We start from the raw sequence: 19,844 nt of genomic DNA, 5'->3' as shown, positions 1-19,844 counted from the left end.
TTTAAGAATGTTGAGTATCGGCCCCCACTCTCTTCTGGCTTGTAGAGTTTCTGCCGAGAGATCAGCTGTTAGTCTGATGGGCTTCCCTTTGTGGATTACCCGACCTTTCTCTCTGGCTGCCCTTGACATTTTTTCCTTCATTTCAACTTTGGTGAATCTGACAATTATGTGTCTTAGAGTTGCTCTTCTTGAGGAGTATCTTTGTGGCATTCTCTGTATTTCCTGAATTTGAATGTTGGCCTGCCTTGCTAGATTGGGGAAGTTCTCCTGGATAATATCTTGCAGAGTGTTTTCCAACTTGGTTCCATTCTCCCCGTCATTTTCAGGTACACCAATCAGACGTAGGTTTGGTCTTTTCACATAGTCCCAAATTTCTTGGAGGCTTTGTTCATTTCTTTTTATTGTTTTTTCTCTAAACTTCCCTTCTCGCTTCTTTTCATTGATTTCATCTTCCATCAGCGATACCCTTTCTTCCAGTTGATCGCATCTGCTACTGAGGCTTCTTCAGTCTTCGTGTAGTTCTCGAAACTTGGCTTTCAGCTCCATCAGCTCCTTTAAGCCCTTCTCTCCATTGGTTATTCTAGTTATCCATTCTTCTAATTTTTTTTCAAAGTTTTTAACTTCTTTGCTATTGTTTTGAATTTCCTCCCGTAGCTCAGAGTAGTTTGATCGTCTGAAGCCTTCTTCTCTCAACTCGTCAAAGTCATCCTCCATCCAGCTTTGTTCCGTTGCTGGTGAGGAACTGCATTCCTTTGGAGGAGGAGAGGTGCTCTGGTTTTTAGAGTTTCCAGTTTTTCTGCTCTGTTTTTTCCCCATCTTTGTGGTTTTATCTACTTTTGGTCTTTGATGATGGTGATGTACAGATGGGTTTTTATTGTGGATGTCCTTTCTGTTTGTTAGTTTTCCTTCTACCAGACAGGACCCTCAGCTTCAGGTCTGTTGGAGTTTACTGGAGGTCCACTCCAGACCCTGTTTGGCTGGGTGTCAGCAGCGGTGGCTGCAGAGCAGCGGATTTTCGTGAGACCACAAGTTCAGCTGTCTGATAGTTCCTCTGGAAGTTTTGTCTCAGAGGAGTACCCGGCCGAGTGAGGTGTCAGTCTGTCCCTACTGGGGGGTGCCTCCCACTTAGGCTGCTCAGGGGTGAGGGACCCACTTTAGAAGGCAGTCTGTCCGTTCTCAGATCTCCAGCTGCGTGCTGGGAAAACCACTACTCTCTTCAAAGCTGTCACTCAGACAGGGACATTTAAGTCTGTGGAGGTTCCTGCTGACTTTTTTTTGTGCCCTGCCCCCATAGGTGGAGCCTACAGAGGCAGGCAGGCCTCCTTGAGCTGTGGCGGGCTCCACCCAGATCGAGCTTCCTGGCTGCTTTGTTTACCTAAGCCAGCCTGGGCAATGGCAGGCGCCCCTCCCCCAGCCTCGCTGCCGCCTTGCAGCTTGATCTCAGACTGCCGTGCTAGCAATCAGTGGGACTCCGTGGGCATAGGACCCTCCGAGCCAGGTGTGGGACACAATCTCCTAGTGTGCCGTTTTCCAGGCCCGTTGGAAAAGCGCAGTATTAGGGTGGGACTGACCCGATATTCCAGGTGCCGTCTGTTACCCCTTTCTTTGACTAGGAAAGGAAACTCCCTGACCCGTTGCACTTCCTGAGTGAGGCAATGCCTCGCCCTGCTTCGGCTCGTGCACAGTGCGCTTCACCGACTGTCCTGCACCCACTGTTTGGCACTCCCTAGTGAGATGAATCCGGTACCTCAAACAGAAATTCAGAAATCACCCGTCTTCTGTGTCGCTCAGGCTGGGAGCTGTAGACCGGAGCTGTTCCTATTCGGCCATCTTGGCTCCACCTCGCATGTATCTTTAAACTGAAATAATTTATATTCCTGTGGGTATATCAAGTAATGGGGTTCCTGGGTCAAATGGTATTTCTGGCTCTAGGTCTTCCAGGAATTGCCCCACTATCTTCCACAGTAGTTGAAGTAATTTACACTCCCACCAACAGTGTAAAGGCATTATTTTATCTGCAACCTTGTCAGCATCTGTTGCTTTTGACATTTTAGTAATAGCCATTCTGACTGGTGTGAGATAGTATCTCTTTGTGGTTTTGATTTGTGTTTCTCTAATAATCAGTGATGTTGAGTTTTTTTTTTTCCTTGTTTGTTTTTGCCACATGTATGTCTTCTTTTGAGAAGTGTTTGTTCATGTGGTTTGTCTACTTTTTAATGGGGTTGTTTGTTTTTTCCTTAGAAATTTAAGTTCCTTGTGTAATAGACTCTGGATATTAGACCTTTGTTAGATGGAGAGATTGCAAAACTTTTTTCCCATTGTTTAGGATGTGTGTTCACTCTGATGGTGGTTTCTTTTGCTGTGCAGGAACTCTTTAATTACATCCCATTTGTCAATTTTTTCTTTTGATGCAATTGCTTTTGGTGTTTTCATCATGAAATATTTGCCTGTGCCTATGTCCTGAATAGTATTGCCTGGATTTTCTTCTAGGGTTTTTATAGTTTCAAGTTTTATACTTAAGTCTTTTAATCCATCTTGAGATAACTTTTATATAAGGTGTGAGGAAGGGGTCCAGTTACAATTTTCTGCATATGGCTAGCCAGCACTCCCAGCATCATTTACAAAATAGGGAATCCTTTCCCTATGGCTAGTTTTTGTCAGGTTTGTCAAAGATCACATATTTTTGGTGTGTGGTCTTATTTCTGGGTTCTGTTTTCTGTTCCATTGATCTATGTGTCTGTTGTTGTACCCATACCATGTTGTTTTGATTACTGTAGCCTTGTAGTATAGCTTGAAATCTGTAGTATGATGCCTTTAGCTTTTTACTTAGGATTGTCTTGGCTATTCAGGCTCTTTTTCCGTTTCATATGAATTTTTAAATATTTTTTTTCTAATTCTGCGAAGACTGCCAATGGTAGTTTAATGGGAATAGCATTCAATCCATAAATTACTTTAGGCAGTTTGGCCGTTTTCACAATATTGATTCTTCCTATCTCATGAGCATGGAACGTTTTTCCATTTGTTTGTGTCCTCTCTGATTTTGTTGAACAGTGGTTTGTTGTTCTCCTTGAAGAAGTCCTTCACTTCTCTTGTTAGCTGTATTCCTAGATATTTTATTCTTTTTGTGACAATTGTGAATGGGAATTCATTTATAATTTGGTTCTCTGCTTACCAGTTGTTCATGTATAGGAAGGCTAGCGATTTTTGCACATTAATTTTGTATCCTGAGACTTTGCTGAAGTTGCTTATCAGCTTCAGAAGCTTTTGAGCTGAGACAATAGGGTTTTCTACATATAGGATCATGTCATGTGCAAAGATAGTTTGACTTCCTTTATTCCTATTTGAATGCCCTTTATTTCTTTCTCTTGCCTGGTTGCCCTGGCCAGAACTTCCAATAATATGTTGAATAGGAGTGGTGAGAGAGGGCATCCTTATCTTGTGCCAGTTTTCAAGGGAAATGCTTCCAGGTTTGCCCACTTAGTATGATATTAGCTGTGGGTTTGTGATAAATGGCTCTTATTATTTTGAGGTATGTTCCTTCAATACCTGGTTTATTGAGAGTTTTAAACATGAAGAGATGTTAAATTTTATCACAGGCCTGCATCTATTGAGATAATGATGTGGTTTTTGTCTTTAGTTCTGTTTATATGATGAATCACATTTATTGGTTTGCATATGTTGAACCAACCTTGTATCTGGGGATGAAGCCACCTTGATTGTTGTGAATAGCTTTTTGATATGCTGCTGGATTCATTTTGCCAATATTTTGTTGAGGACTATTTACATCAATGTTTTTCAAGGATATTGGCCTGATGTTTTCTTTTTTTTTTTTTTTTTTTTTTACAAACAGGAGGTAGCAGTTTTTATTTTTATTTTTTTTGTTTATTTTTTATTTTATTGTATTATACTTTAAGTTCTAGGGTACATGTGCACAATGTGTAGGTTTGTTACTTATGTATATATGTGCCATGTTGGTGTACTGCACCCATTAACTCATCATTTACATTAGGTATATCTCCTAATGCTTTCCCTCCTCCCTCCCCCCGCCCCACAACAGGCCCCGGTGTGTGACATTCCCCTTTCTGTGTCTAAGTATTCTCATTGTTCAATTCCCACCTATGAGTGAGAACATGTGGTGTTTGGTTTTTTGTCCTTGCAATAGTTTGCTGAGAATGATGGTTTCCAGCTTCATCCATGTTCCTGCAAAGGACATGAACTCATCCTTTTATATGTCTGCATAGTATTCCATGGTGTATATGTGCCACATTTTCTAAATCCAGTCTATCATTGATGGACATTTGGGTTGGTTCCAAGTCTTTGCTATTGTGAATAGTGCCACAATAAACATACGTGTGCATGTGTCTTTATAGCAGCATGATTTATAGTCCTTTGGGTATATACCCAGTAATGGGATGGCTGGGTCAAATAGTATTTCTAGTTCTACATCCTTGAGGAATCGCCACACTGTCTTCCACAATGTTTGAACTAGTTTACCGTCCCACCAACAGTGTAAAAATGTTCCTATTTCTCCACATCCCACCTGTTGTTTCCTGACTTTTGAATGATGACCATTCTAACTGGTGTGAGATGGTATCTCATTGTGGTTTTGATTTGCATTTCTCTGATGGCCAGTGATGATGAACATTTTTTCATGTGTTTTTTGGCTGCATAAATGTCTTCTTTTAAGAAGTGTCTGTTCATATCCTTTGCCCACTTTTTGATGGGGTGTTTTGTTGTTGTTGTTGTAAATTTGAATTCTTTGTAGATTCTGGATGTTAGCCCTTTGTCAGATGAGTAGATTGCAAAAGTTTTCTCCCATTCTGTAGGTTGCCTGTTCACTCTGATTTTAGTTTCTTTTGCTGTGCAGAATTTGTTGTATCTCTTCCAGGTTTTGGTATCAAGATGAAGTTAGCCTCATAAAATGAGTTGGGGAAGAGTCTCTCCTTTTCACTTTTTTGGAATAGTTTCAATGTAAATGATACCAGCTTTTCTTTGTAACTCTGGTAGAATTCGGCTGTTCATTCTTCTGGTCCTGGGCTTTTTTTGGTTGGTAGGCTGTTTATTACTGCCTCAAATTCAGAACTCATTATTGATCTATTCAGGGATTTAATTTCTTCCTTGTTCAGTCTTGGGAGGGTGTATGTACCCCAGAATTTATTCTAGATTTTCCTGTTTATGTGCATAGAGGTTTTATAGTATTCTCTGATGGTTGTTTGTATTTCTATGGGATCAGTGGTGATATCCCCTGATCATTTCTGATTGTGTTTATTTGATTCTTTTCTCTTTCCTTCTTTATTAGTCTGGTAGGTGGTCTGTCTATTTGATTAATTTTAAATACCCTGGATTTGTTGATTTTTTTGAAGAGTTTTTTCATGTGTCTATCTCCTTCAGTTCAGCTCTGATCTTCCCTATTTCTCATCTTCTGCTAGCTTTGGTGTTTCTTTGCTCTTGGTTCTCTAGTTCTTTTAGTTGTGATGTTAGGGTGTCAATTTGAGATCTTTCTAGCTTTTTGGTCTGGGGATTTAGTGCTATAAGTTTCCCTCTTAACACTGTTTTAGCTGTGTCCCAGAGATTCTGGTACATTGTCTTTTGGTTCTCGTTAGTTTCAAAGAACTTGTTGATTTCTGTCTTAATGTCATTATTTGCCCAAGAGTCATTCAAGAGCAGGTTGTTCAATTTCCATGTAGTGGTGTGGTTTTGAGTCAATTTCTTAATCTTGAGCTCTAATTTATTATGCTTTGGTCTGAGAGACTTGTTATTATTTCAGTTCTTATGCATTTGCTGAGGAGTGTTTTACTTCCATTTATATGCTCAATTTTAGAGTAAGTGCCATGTGGCAGTGAGATGAATGTATATTCTGTTGTTTCTGGCTGAAGAGTTCTGTAGATATCTATCAGGTCCTCTTGATCCAGAGATGAGTTCAGGTTCTGCATATCCTTGTTAATTTTCTGTGTTGATGATCTGACTAATGCTGTCAGTGGAGTGTTAAAGTCTTTCACTATTACTGTGTTGGAATCTAAGTCTTTTTGTAGATCTCTAAGAACTTGCATTATGAATATGGGTGCTCCTGTATTTGATGCATATATATTTAGAATAGTTAGCTCTTCTTGTTGAATTGAACCTTTTTCCATTATGTAATGTCCTTCTTTGTCTTTTTTTTATTTTTGTTGGTTTAAAGTCAGTTTTGTTAGAAACTAGCATTGTAACCTCTACTTTTTTCTGTTTTTCATTTGTTTGGTAAATTTTCCTCCATCCCTTTATTTTGAGCATATGTGTGTCTTTGCACTTTAGATGGGTGTCTTGAAGACAGCATACCAATGGGTCTTGGCTCTTTGTCCAGCTTCATAGTCTGTGTCTTTTAATTGTGACATTTAGCCCATTTACATTTAAGGTTAATATTGTTATGTGTGAGTTTGATCCTGTCATCATGATGCTAGCTGGCTATTTTGCAGACTTGTTTATGTGGTCATTTCATAGTGTCACTGGTCTGTGTACTTCAGTGTGTTTTTGTAGTGGCTTGTAACAGTCTTCTCTTTCCATATTTAGTGCTTCCTTCAGGAGTTCTTGCAAGGCAGGCCTGGTGGCAATTAATTTTCAGCATTTTCTTGTCTGAAAAGGATCTTATTTCTCCTTCAGTTAGGAAGCTTAGTTTGGTAGGTGTCAAATACTGGGCTGAAAATTATTTTCTTTAAAAATGTTGAATATTGGCCCCAATCTCTTCTGGCTTTTAGAGTTTCCACTGGGAGATCTGCTGTTAGTCTGATCTACTTTCCTTTGTAGGTAACGTGGCCTTTTGCTCTGGCTGCCCTGAATATTTTCTTTATTTCAACCTTGGAGAATCTGATGATTATGTGTCTTGGAATTGATTTTCTCATGAAGTATCTTACTGGGGTTCTCTGCATTTCCTGAATTTGAATGTTAGCCTATCTTGCTAGGCTGGGGAAGTTCTCCTGGATGAGATCCTGAAATATATTTTCCAACTTGGTTCAATTCACGCCATCTCTTTCAGGTACCCCCAATCAGTTGTAGGTTTTCTGTCTTTGTATAATTCCATATTCCTCAGATTTTATTCATTCCATTTTATTCTTTATTCTCTATTCTTGTCTGTCTTATTTCAGAAAGATAGTCTTCAAGCTCTGAGATTCCTTCCTCTGCTTTATTTATTCTGCTATTGATACTTGTGATTGCATTGTAACATTGTCATATTGTGTTTTCTAGCTCCATCGGGTCGGTTATATTCCTCCCTAAACTGGATATTCTAGCTATGAGCTCCTGTATTGTTTTATCATGATTCTTAGCCTCTTTGCATTCGGTTACAACATGCTCCTTTAGCTCAGTGAAGTTTGTTATTACCCACCTTCTGAAGCCTACTTCTGTCATTTCAGGCATCTTAACCTCAGCCCAATTCTGTGCCCTTGCTCTAGAGGTGTTGCATTCATTTGAAGGAGTAGAGACACTCTGGCTTTTGTTTTCAGCATTTTTGTGTTGATTATTTCTCATATTTGTGGACTTATCTATCTTCGATCTTTGAGTTTGCTGACCTTTGAATGAGTTTTTTGTGGGGTCTTTTCTGTTGATGTTGTTGTTTTCTGTTTATTTTTCTTTTAACAGTCAGGCCACTCTCCTATAGGACTGCTGTGGTTTGCTGCAGGTCTGCTCCAGACCCTACTTGCCTCATTTTTTTTTTTTTCATACCTGGATGTATCACCAGTGAAGGCTGTGAAACAGCAAAGATGGCAGCCTTCTCTTTCCTCTGGAAGCTCCATCCCAGGGGGGTAATGACCTGTTTCTGGCCCAAATGCACCTATAGGAGGTATCTTGAGACCTCTGTTTGGAAGTTTCACCCAGTCAGGAGGAGTGGAATCAGGGAGCAACTTAAAGAAGCAGTCTGGCTGCTTTTTGGTAGAGCAGGTTTGCTCTACTGGAGGGAACCCATCCTTGTCCAGAAAATTTGGACTCTGCAAAGCCAGCAGACTGGAATGGCTGAATCAACTGCACCACAGAGATGACAGCCACCCCTCCCCCTGGGAGCTCTATCCCAGGGAAAGTTCAGAGCTCTGTCCCTATAACCCTAGGTGGAGTGGCTGATGACCCCACAGGGAGGTCCTGCCCAGTGAGGAGAAATGGGTTGGGGTCCCACTTAAAGAAGCAGTCTGGCCAGTTGTGGTGGTTCATGCCTGTAATCCCATCACTTCTGGAGGCGAAGGCAGACAGATCACCTGAGGTCGGGAGTTCAAGACCAGCCTAACCAACATGGAGAAACCCCATCTCTGCTAAAAATACAAAATTAGCCAGGCATCGTGGCCCATGCCTGTAATCCCAGCTATTTGGGAGGCTGAGGCAGGAAAATCACTTGAACCTGGGAGTCTGAGGTTGCAGTGAGCCGAGATTGTGCCATTGCACTCCAGCCTGGGCAATAAGAGTGAAACTCCATCTCAAAAAAAAAAAAAAAAAGAAGAAGCAGCCTGGCCATGATCTGCCAAAGCAGCTGTCCTGCATTGTGTTGTATATATTTAGCGTAAACAGATAAGTCCAAAATTTTCCAAACTGACCCTTCCTTATTGGGACAGTTTTCACTCTCTAAAACGGGAGGCTGAAATGGCTGAGTTCACTGAACTGCAGATATGGTGGCTGCCCCATCCCCCAGGAGCTCTGTCCCAGGGAGAGATTAGAGCCCTCCCTGTATTACCCTGGCTGGAGTGGCTGAAGTCCCCACAGACAGGCTCCACCGAGGAGGAATGGATTGGAGTCCTGCTTACAGAAGCAGCCTGGCCACAACCTGGCAAAGTAGATATGCTTCATTGTGGGGGGATCCTTCCTCCTCTGGACCATTTGCACTCTCCAAAGCTGGCAGGCTGGAATGGCTGAGCTGACTGAACCACAGAGATGGCAGCCACTCCTTCCCACAGGAGCTTTATCTCATCTCAAGCAGACTTCAGCCTGTTGCATCTGGCTGGCTAGAATTACAAGCCAGTGAGTCTTAGCTTGTATGGTGCTATGGAAGTGGAGCCTGCAGAATGACACTGCTTGACTGCCTAGATTTAGCCCTCTTCTTAGGTGTATGTATAAATGGATCTCCCACCTTGCTGGGGATACTGGGGCTGGAGTATGTAAAACTCCTGAGTCTCTGTGTGTGGCTGAGCAGCTGCTCTGCCATGACTCCACACAGCTTTGTGTATTGGACCCAAGGCCCTGGTGGCATGGGATCACCAGAGGATCTCCTTATCGGCGGGTTGCAGTGATCTGTGGGAGAAGCGTGATTTCCTGAGCAGGGTGGCACAATCATTCACCAATTCCCTTGGCTGGGGGTGGGTTGTTTTGTTTTTTTTTTTTAGCTCTGTGCCACTCCTGGGAGGGCTATTTCCCCACCCTGCTTTTCTTCATTCTCTATGGGTCTAGTTGTTTGGCTAGTCAGTCTAAATGTGAGAACCTGTATATTTTAGTTGAAGGTGCTGAACTCACTACTTTCAATCCTCTCCATGAGTGCCACGGACCACTGCTTCTAATCAGCCATCTAGGCCCCTCCCATACCACCTATTGACCTTTGGTTGGGAAAAATAGTGTGAATTTGTTCAGTTCATTGGAGAATCTTTAGCACCCTAGGCTAAGGATTAATTGCCTATGGTGCACCACATTCATTGTAATAGCCAAAAAATGCCCCTACATATTTCCACATACCCCACGCACTTAATTCTCACTCTACCTGAGAATGACAGTACCATAAAAACACACCACTAGGTGTGGTTCTTAAAACACAGTGTTCAATTTTATATGTTTCCAATTTTTTAAGTTAGATATATTTAAATTATCTCAAATATTTTATTATTTGTTCTGCTATTTTATTGAAGTATAACATACAGACTCTACTCCCAGAATTAAGTTTTAAAGAGAATAATTTGATGAATGTTTCCCCACATATTAGACCTACGTAATCAGTATCCAGGTTAAAATTTTAAACATTTCTAGTATCTCATAAATCTTCATGCCTCTTTTCAGTCAACCTCCTCTTAGAGGTAACTACTACTCTAACTTCTATCACCATAGATTGGTTTTGCCTGTTTTTGAAGTCTATAAAAAAGGAATCATAGTTGGTACTATTCTGTGTGTACCTTTCACTCAACACAGTGTTTTTCAAATTTATCCATATTGATGCCTTTTTCAGTAGTTCATTTCCTTTGATTGCTGTTAGTTATTCCCTTTTATCACACTTGGTTTAACCATTCAGCCATTGAAGTATACTTGTTTCCATTTTTTGTGTGTTATGAATAAAGCTCCAATGAATATTCTTGTACATGTCTTTTGGCATATAAATATAGTTGTTCCTCAGTACCCACAGGGGATTGGTTTCAGAACCTCCCATAGATACCAAAATCGCAGATGCTCAGGTTCCTTACATGAAATGGCATGGTATTTGCATATAACCCATTCACACCCTCCTACATACTTCAAATCATCTCTAGATTATTTACAATACTAATACACTATAAATGCTGTGTAAATAGTTTTTGTATTGTTATTTGTATTATTTTTCTTGGATTGTTAATTTTAAAAATATTTTTTAATCCAGTTGGTTGAATGCATGAATGTGGAACTATACATAGGGAAGGCTGACTGTGTGTATCAGAGACTCTGTGTGTGTGTGTGTGTGTGTGTGTGTGCGTGCGTGTAAATAAAAGTTTAATACATGCTCACACATATACACACAGATACTCATTTTTCTTGTGTATATAAGTAGGAATAAAATTGCTGGGGTCATAAGACAGGCATATATTTAGCATAAATAGATAATGACAAAATTTTCCAAACTGATTGTATAAATCTACACTCCCACCATGATCTTCTGTCCATCAAAATCCACCATAAAGGAAGTAAAAGGGAAAGCCACAGACTGGTAGAAAATATTCAACCAAAGACTAGTATCCAAAATAAATAAAGAATTTCTACAAATTAATACCAAAGAAAGACAAACAACCCAATTCTTTTTTTAATGGACCAAAGACTTGAAAAGCTATTTCACAAGAGGACATCTAAATGGCCAATAAACTCATGAAAAGGTGCTCAATATCATTAGTAATCAAAGGAGTACAAAATAAAATCACAATAAGATGCCACTACGAATGATATGGTTTGCAAGAATAAACTAATGCAACACACCAAATAGGAGAGTTAAAAACATTGGCAACATCAAATATTTTTAGATTGTTTCTAAATATCAGTTTATTAATGTTATTAATGTTTATTATTTTAGCTAACATTTGTTGAGCACTTACTCTGTGCCAAACACCACAGCTAAATGCTTTACATTTAACAGTAATTATGGGGATGATATTATTATCTCTATTTCTTGGGTGAGGAAACTAAAGCTTGGAGAAATTAAGCAAGATGCTCCAAGTCACAGAATTTAAATGGCACATAAGTGGTTGGGACTTGAACCTGGATCTCTCTAAATTTACAGTAACTGGCCTTGGCAGGGGAGACACCCTTTGCTGATATGTTTGGGAAGTGGTGGACCCACCTGCTCTCAGAGAGCAAACGTTGTCATACAGCAGTGTTGCTCAGAGGATTTTGCCAGTAATTGTCTCTAAAAACAGTCTCTTTATACCCAGTAATGGGATTGCTGGGTCAAATGATATTTCTGATTCTAGATCCTTGAGGAATCCCTGCACTGTCTTCCACAATGGTTGGACTAATTTACACTCCCACCAACAGTATAAAAACACTCCTCTTTCTCCACATCCTTGCCAGCATCTGTTGTTTCCAGACTTTTTAATTATCGCCATTCTTTTTTTTTTTTAATTATTATACTTTAAGTTCTAGGGTACATTTGCACAACGTGCAGGTTTGTTACATATGTACACATGTGCCATGTTGGTGTGCTGCGCCCATCAACTTGTCACTTACATTAGGTATTTCTCCTAATGCTATCACTACCCCAGCCCCCCACCCCATGACAGGCCCTGGTATATGATGTTCCTCGCCCTGTGTCCATGTGTTCTCATTGTTCAATTCCCATCTATGAGTGAGAACATGTGGTGTTTGGTTTTCTGTCCTTGTGATAGTTTGCTCAGAATGATGGTTTCCAGCTTCATCCATGTCCCTAAAAAGGACATGAACTCATCCTTTTTTATGGCTGCATAGTACTCCATGGTGTATATGTGCCACATTTTCTTAATCCAGTCTATCATTGATGGACGTTTGGGTTGGTTCCAAGTCTTTGCTATTGTGAATAGTGCCACAATAAACATACATGTACATGTGTCTTTATAGTAGCATGATTTATAATCCTTTGGGTATATACCCAGTAATGAGATGGCTGGATCAAATGATATTTCTAGTTCTAGATCCTTGAGGAATCGCCACACTGTCTTCCACAATGGTAGAACTAGTATACATTCCCACCAACGGTGTAAAAGCATTCATATTTCTCCACATCCTCTCCAGCAACTGTTGTTTTTATGATCGCCATTCTAACTGGTGTGAGATGGTATCTCATTGTGGTTTTGATTTGCATTTCTCTTATGACCAGTGATGATGAGCATTTTTTCATGTGTCATTTGGCTGCATAAATGTCTTCTTTTGAAAAGTGTCTGTTCATATCCTTTGCCCATTTTGATGGAATTGTTTGATTTTTTCTTGTAAATTTGTTTGAGTTCTTTGTAGATTCTGGATATCAGCCCTTTGTCAGATGGGTCTATTGCAAAAATTTTCTCCCATTCTGTAGGTTGCCTGTTCACTCTCATGGTACTTTCTTTTGCTGTGCAGAAGCTCTTTAGTTGAATTAGATCCCATTTGTCAATTTTGGCTTTTGTTGCCATTGCTTTTGGTGTTTTAGACATGAAGTCCTTGCCCATGCCTATGTCCTGAATGGTATTGCCTAGGTTTTCTTCTAGGGTTTTTATGGTTTTAGGTCTAACATTTAAGTCTTTAATCCATCTTGAATTAATTTTTGTACAAGGGGTAAGGAAGGGATCCAGTTTCAGCTTTCTACATCTGGCTAGCCAGTTTTCCCAGCACCATTTATTAAATAGGGAATCCGTTCCCCATTTCTTGTTTTTGTCAGGTTTGTCAAAGATCAGATGGTTATACATGTGTGGTGTTATTTCTGAGGGCTCTGTTCTGTTTCATTGGGCTATATCTCTGTTTTAGTACCAGTACTATGCTGTTTTGGTTGCTGTGGCCTTGTAGTATAGTTTGAAGTCAGGTAGTGTGATGCCTTCAGCTTTGTTCTTTTGGCTTAGGATTGTCTTGGCAATTCGGGCTCTTTTTTGATTCCATATGAACTTTAAAGTAGTTTTTTTCCAATTTTTTTGAGGAAAGTTATTGGTAGCTTGATGGGGATGGCATTGGATCTATAAATGACCTTGGGTAGTATGGCCATTTTCACGATATTGATTCATCCTATCCATGAGCATGAAATGTTCTTCCATTTGTTTGTGTCCTCTTTTATTTCATTGAGCAGTGGTTTGTAGTTCTCCTTGAAGAGGTCCTTCACATCCCTTGTAAGTTGGATTCCTAGGTATTTTTTCATTTTTATTTTTTATTATTATACTTTAAGTTCTAGGGTACATGTGCACAATATGCAGGTTTGTTACATATGTATACATGTGCCATGTTGGTGTGCTCCACCCGTTAACTCATCCCAAATCAAAACCACAATGTGATACCATCTTACACCAGTTAGAATGGCAATCATTAAAAAGTCAGGAAACAACAGGTGCTGGAGAGGATGTGAAGAAATTTGGTGGGACTGTAAACTAGTTCAACCATTTTGGAATACAGTGTGGTGATTCCTCAAGGATCTAGAACTAGAAATACCATTTGACCCAGCCATCCCATTACTGGGCATATACCCAAAGGATTATAAATCATGCTGCTATAAAGACACATGCAAACGTATGTTTATTGCGGCATCATTCACAATAGCAAAGACTTGGAACCAACCCTAATGTCCATCATTGATAGACTGGATTAAGATTCCTAGGTATTTTATTCTCTTTGTAGCAATTGTGAATGGCAGTTCACTCATGATTTGGGTCTCTGTTTGTCTGTTATTGGTGTGTAAGAATGCTTATGATTTTTGTACATTGATTTTGTATCCTAAGACTTTGCTGAAGTTGATTATCAGCTTAAGGAGATTTTGGGCTGAGGTGATGGGGTTTTTTAAATATACAATCTTGCAATCTGCAAACAGGGACAATTTGACTTCCTCTTTTCCTATTTGAATACTCTTTATTTCCTTCTCTTGCCTGATTGTCCTGGCCAGAACTTCCAGCACTATGTTGAATAGGAGCGGTGAGAGAGGGCATCCCTGTCTTGTGCCAGTTTTCAAAGGGAATGCTTCCAGTTTTTGCCCATTCAGTATGATATTGGCTGTGGGTTTGTCATAGATAGCTCTTATTATTTTGAGATACGTCCCATCAATACCTAATTTATTGAGAGTTTTTAGCATGAAGGGTTGTTGAATTTTGTCAAAGGCCTTTTCTGCATCTATTGAGATAATCATGTGGTTTTTGTCTTTGGTTCTGTTTATATGCTGGATTACATTTATTGATTTGCGTATGTTGAACCAGCCTTGCATCCCAGGGATGAAGCCCACTTGATCATGATGTATAAGCTTTTTGATGTGCTGCTGGATTCGGTTTGCCAGTATTTTATTGAGGATTTTTGCATCAATGTTCATCAAGATTATTGGTCTAAAATTCTCTTTTTTGGTTGTGTCTCTGCCTGGCTTTGGTATCAGGATGATGCTGGCTTCATAAAATGTGTTAGGGAGGATTCCCTCTTTTTCTATCGATTGGAATAGTTTCAGAAGGAATGTTTCTAATAAGGATGATTATGTTTCACATTTCAAGGCTTTAGAAAGTTTACTGTCAGACACATATTCGTTTGTTCATCATTTATTCAGCAAATATTTAAGATATATGGCAATTGGGGAAATTTTACTATGTTCTTGGTATTATATGATATTAAGGACTTGCTGTTAATTTTGTTAGAGCAATAATATAGTGGTTATGATTTTTAAAAGTCTTCATGCATATGGAAATATTTATAGTTTGAAGTGACACAGTGTTTGGGATTTGTTTAAAATGATCAAGTAAAAAGCCAGTGGAAGAGATAGGTGAAACAAAAATGACAGAATGTTGATAATTGTTGAATCTGGGTAATGGTACTTACCATGGTACCTTTGCTACTGACTATTCTCTGGGATCTTGAGGTATTTGCAGCGCCCGGGATAGGCAGTAATAGGAAAGGCTTCTCTGAGGAAATACTATTTGAAGACTTGAATGATAAGGATTTAGCCATGTGTATTAGTCAGCATTCTCCAGATAAATAGAGCCAATAGAATTATGTGTGTGTGTGTGTGTGTGTGTGTGTATGTGTGTGTGTGTGTGTGTGTGTGTAGAAAGAGAGAGAGAGAGAGATTATGAGGAATCAGCAAATGATTATGGAACCTGAGAAGTCCCACGGTCTGCCATCTGCAAGCTGGAGAATCAGGAAAGCTGGTAATGTAATTATAGTCTGAGTTAAACGGTTTGAGAACCAGTAGTGCTGATGGTTTAAGCCCCAGTCTAATGGCAGAAAACTGATGTCTCAGCTCATGCATTCAGGCAACAAGAGCAAATTTCCTCATCCTCCACATTTTTGTTCTGTTCAGGTCCTCAAAGGATTGGATGAGGCCCACCTGCATTAGGGAGGACAGTCTGCTTTACACAGTCTAGATTCGAATGCTAATCTCACCCAGAAACACCTTCACAGAAACACCTAGAAATAATACTTAACCAAATATCTAGGTACCCTATGACCCAGTAAAGTTGGCACACAAAAGTAACTATCACAAGTCCAGCCCTTGTCAACTTGGCACCCATACACATCTCCTTAAGCCATACTCTCCACTTAAAGACAATAACAAGGTTACAATTTTACGTAACATGATACAAATATCATGCATTCAACTGAAAACACACTAACCCCTTCCACAGAAGAATAGGTATTCTTGAGTGAGTTTACTTTTCTCCTTGCTATTTTGTTAATTAAAAACTATTTAAATACTATGATATAAAATTAACAATACTTAAATACTATGATGTAAAGTCAATACACCTTATGTTACATGATAAGAGAATAAGAGAAGGAAGAAAACAAAGATATTTGAGATACACACACACAACTGTATTCATAACAACATAAGAAGGAAACACCCATAACAATAACAGATCTAGTTTCTGTAACTGGTCACATGGTCATAGCTGGTATTTATAGCTACTTTCTCCCACCATCCATTCTGTACTCCCTTTGCCTTTAGCCAGCACCTCAGCTGGTACTGGTTTTTTACCTGATGTGGTGACCCAAATCTTCAGTTCTGAAGAGTCTGGGTCATTAGTAGTCCTGCCTGAATTGGATTGTTGTGGTTTTCCATTGACCTAATCACGGGGCATGGTAATACTAAGAGATGCCCTAAGGCACCTCCTGTATTCTTGACATAGTCTTTCTTTCCTCCATTGCAGAGTAGTAATAGTCTAATTTACACTTAATAGTCTAAAAGTCTATTATACCAGTTTACACTCCCATTTCCACCCCTTGATTTCCACCCAGGACTCAAGGGGTGGAAATGGAAGTGGCACCACTCACCATTACCTTTAGTTACTCACTAACAAAATTGGACTATTAAGTCTAATTTACACTTCATAATCTGGATCAGTTATCCCAGCCAACATTGCACCTGCCTCTTGTCCTACTGATTCAGAGATATGAGGATTCCAAAGTGGCTGGGTGACAGTCTTAACTTCCAGTTCAATGGAATCATTGTTGTGTCCCCTGGTGGAAGCATTCCTCCCTCTGGGACTAACACCTCTAGACTAGCAAAGCACAAGATTGCAGGAACAGGAAGAAAACATTTTGTTAGTGGGTCACTTAGGGTAATGGTGAGTGGTACCACTCCCATTTCCACTCTTTGATTTCTGGACCTGTGAATCCTAACTATCAGAGAATCAGCATCGTCTATTGGACACTGATTCAGAGCATATACAGCTTTTGGGAAAATCTTGCCCCAGCCCTGCAAGGTATTGACACCTAACTGGCACTGTAACTGACACTTCAAAAGACCATGTCATCACTCTGTCAAGCCAGCTGCTTCAGGATGATGGGGAATGTGGTAACACCAGTAAATTCCACAAGCATGGGCCTACTGCAGCACTTCGCTTGCTATGAAGGGAGTTCCTTGATCAGACATAATGCTGTGTGGAATATCATGATGGTGAATAAGGCATTTTGTAAGTCCATCGATGGCACTTTTGGCAGAAGCGCAGCATGCAGGGAAGACAAATCTGTGTCCAAAGTGTCTATACCAGTAAGGACAAAACGCTGCCGCTTCTATGATAGAAGCACTCCAATGTAATCAACCTGATACCAGGTTGATGGCTTATCACCCCAGAGAATAGTGCTATTTCAGGTGCTCAGTGTTGGTCTCTGCCGCTGGCAGATTGGGTAGTCAGCAATGGCAGTAGCCAGGTCAGCTTTGGTAAGTGAAAGTCAATATTGCTGAGCCACGTAACCTCCATCCCTGCCACCATGGCCACTTTGTTCATGAGCCCATTGGGCAGTAACTGCGGTGGGTGGGGAAAGAGACTGACTGGTAATCATTGAACAGGTCATTCTGTCTGTTTGATTATTAAAATCTTCTGCTGTGCTATTTTTCAAATGTTTGTATGCCCCTAAAATTTATCTATTGAAATCCTGTCCCCAAGGGGATGATATTAGGATGTGAGGTCTTTGGGGACGTGGTTAAGTCATAAGTGTAGAACCGTCATGAATGGGATTAGTGCCCTTATAATAAGGCTCCAGAGAGCTGCTTTGCCCCTTTCACCATGAGAGGGCACAGCAAGAAAGCACTATCTATAAAAGAGGCCCTCACCAGCACTAAAGCTATTGGTACCTTGATCTTGGAAATCCAAGCCTCGAGAACCATGCAAACAACTTTGTTGTTTAGAATCTACCCAGTCTATGGTACTTTGTTAGAGCAGCCCCAAATGGAGTAAGACATGTGATCAACCATGAGTGAGCATTCACACAAGATACAAATATCTTCACACTTTTTTTCCATTCAGAGAAGTATTTCCACACACTTCTTTTCCAAATTTCCTTGTCACCAGGGCTCTCTTTACAAATGTATTTCTCACAGTGTTAGTGAAAGGTACATTTTCTATACCTTTCCAGTGTGAGTGAGCAGAACTATTCTAACCTTCCATTCTCCTTAAGCCTTTGAATCCTCCCCTCAACATTAAACCAAGGCATGTCCAGCATTTCCAATTCACTCACTGTGGGCCACCTTTTCATCATGTTTTAGCAAACCAACCAACCAAATTGTTAGAATGCTTTCTAACTCCCTGAGCTGCAACATTAAAATCAGAATCTCTGCTTAGTAGGCCCCTATCAATAAATTTGGCCAGATTCAACTTTATGTTTCTTCCAACATTAGTATTTGTTTCCACCTATGTTCCCTAGATTTCTATCTGTATAAATTAGAAAATTTGAGTAGTTCTTTTGGAGTGTAGTACATGTCTTCATGGGTCACACTTTGTACCTTACCTTTAGGGATCTGTTAGGGCTTGATTCTTATTATAGGTCTTAGAAGCAAAGAGGGATGGGTCCAGAGGAGAATCAACATTGTCTTGTGTAGTGGCCAGAGTTTCCTCAAGCAATGCAGGGTTGATCCCTTCAGACAGTATTGGAGAGGCCAATACCATGGGCAGTTGGAAGCTGCTTCTGCTGGTTGCAGGGAGGCCTCATCTCCTGGCAAATAAGATGCATTGGAATTTAGGCACTCAGTATCCCTGGCTTCATAAGGGTCTTCCCATACATCCCCATCCTAACTTACAGGATCCAATTCTTTACAAATCAGTGCCCTCATTTTAAAAGTAGATACCTTACAAGACTGGGAATTCAACTATCATTGTAATTCGGCTATTTACAGATGGAATTCTGTGGTTTTCAGCAATCTCAGTCCTGTGGCTACATGCAATAAGCATCTCCTTTAGGAGATACATAGAAGCTTTCAAGTCATTTATCTACCACTTTGGCTGGGAATTCCTGAACTCATCTTTTTCTTTTAGCACTTTGTTCAATCATGTTAGAAGCTACAAGCCAACCTCATTTTATTCATTGTTTTTCAAAAATGTTAAATATTATCATATATAGTCACCCAGCTACTTGCTTCTCATAAGTGGTAGACTAAGAGCATCTATTGAAAATACTTTGCATATTTCCATTGACAGATCATGCCACAGATTACCAGTGCTCTCTTTATTACTTGATACAGTGTCATTAGCATCATCAAAACTAATAAGATTGAAGAGCCAATTCCAGAAACTTCAGAACCAATTCAGAAAACTCATTCCTAAACTTCTGTTTCTTTGGAATAACTATCAGTAGGGTTCTCTATGGAGAAAGAACAATAAGGTATATGTATATAAATTATTATTTACATTGAGGAATTAGCTCACATAATTATGGAGGCTGAGAAGTCCTACTGTCTGCCATCAGCAAGCTGGAGACCCAAGAAAGGTGGTGGTGTAGTCCTACTTTGAGCCCAAAGTAGAAGCACTAGGAGAAACAATGGTATAAGTTCTACTCCAAGTCCAAAGGCCTCCTGAGAACTGGAGAGCCAATAGTGTAAGTTCCAGTTTGAGTGTGAAGTTCTGAGAACCAGGAACCCTGATCACATAAGTCTCAGTCTAAGGACAGACTGATGTCTTATCTCATGCAGTCAGGCAGAGAGAACAAATTCTCCCTTCCTCTGAATTTTTTTTTTTATAACAGATATACAGTAATTTATTTAAACATTACCA

At 39.9% G+C, this 19,844-nt stretch overlaps 1 protein-coding gene across 1 annotated transcript in view; it reads left to right on the top strand.

Moving 5' to 3' along the window:
* The window catches only part of ZDHHC15 (zinc finger DHHC-type palmitoyltransferase 15), a 140,092-nt gene that overhangs the window by 75,023 nt on the left and 45,225 nt on the right, over window positions 1–19,844 (top strand). The window contains exon 4 of the mRNA XM_058441326.1: window positions 16,985–17,060. Coding sequence (XP_058297309.1) covers window positions 16,985–17,060 — 76 coding nt within the window. The remainder of the gene's footprint in view (window positions 1–16,984; window positions 17,061–19,844) is intronic.

This window comes from Hylobates moloch, unplaced genomic scaffold (assembly GCF_009828535.3).
Source record: "Hylobates moloch isolate HMO894 unplaced genomic scaffold, HMol_V3 SCAFFOLD_7, whole genome shotgun sequence".
NCBI lineage: Eukaryota > Metazoa > Chordata > Mammalia > Primates > Hylobatidae > Hylobates > Hylobates moloch.
Note: the sequence above shows the minus strand (reverse complement) of the source record. Positions and strands in the feature narration are given on the sequence as shown.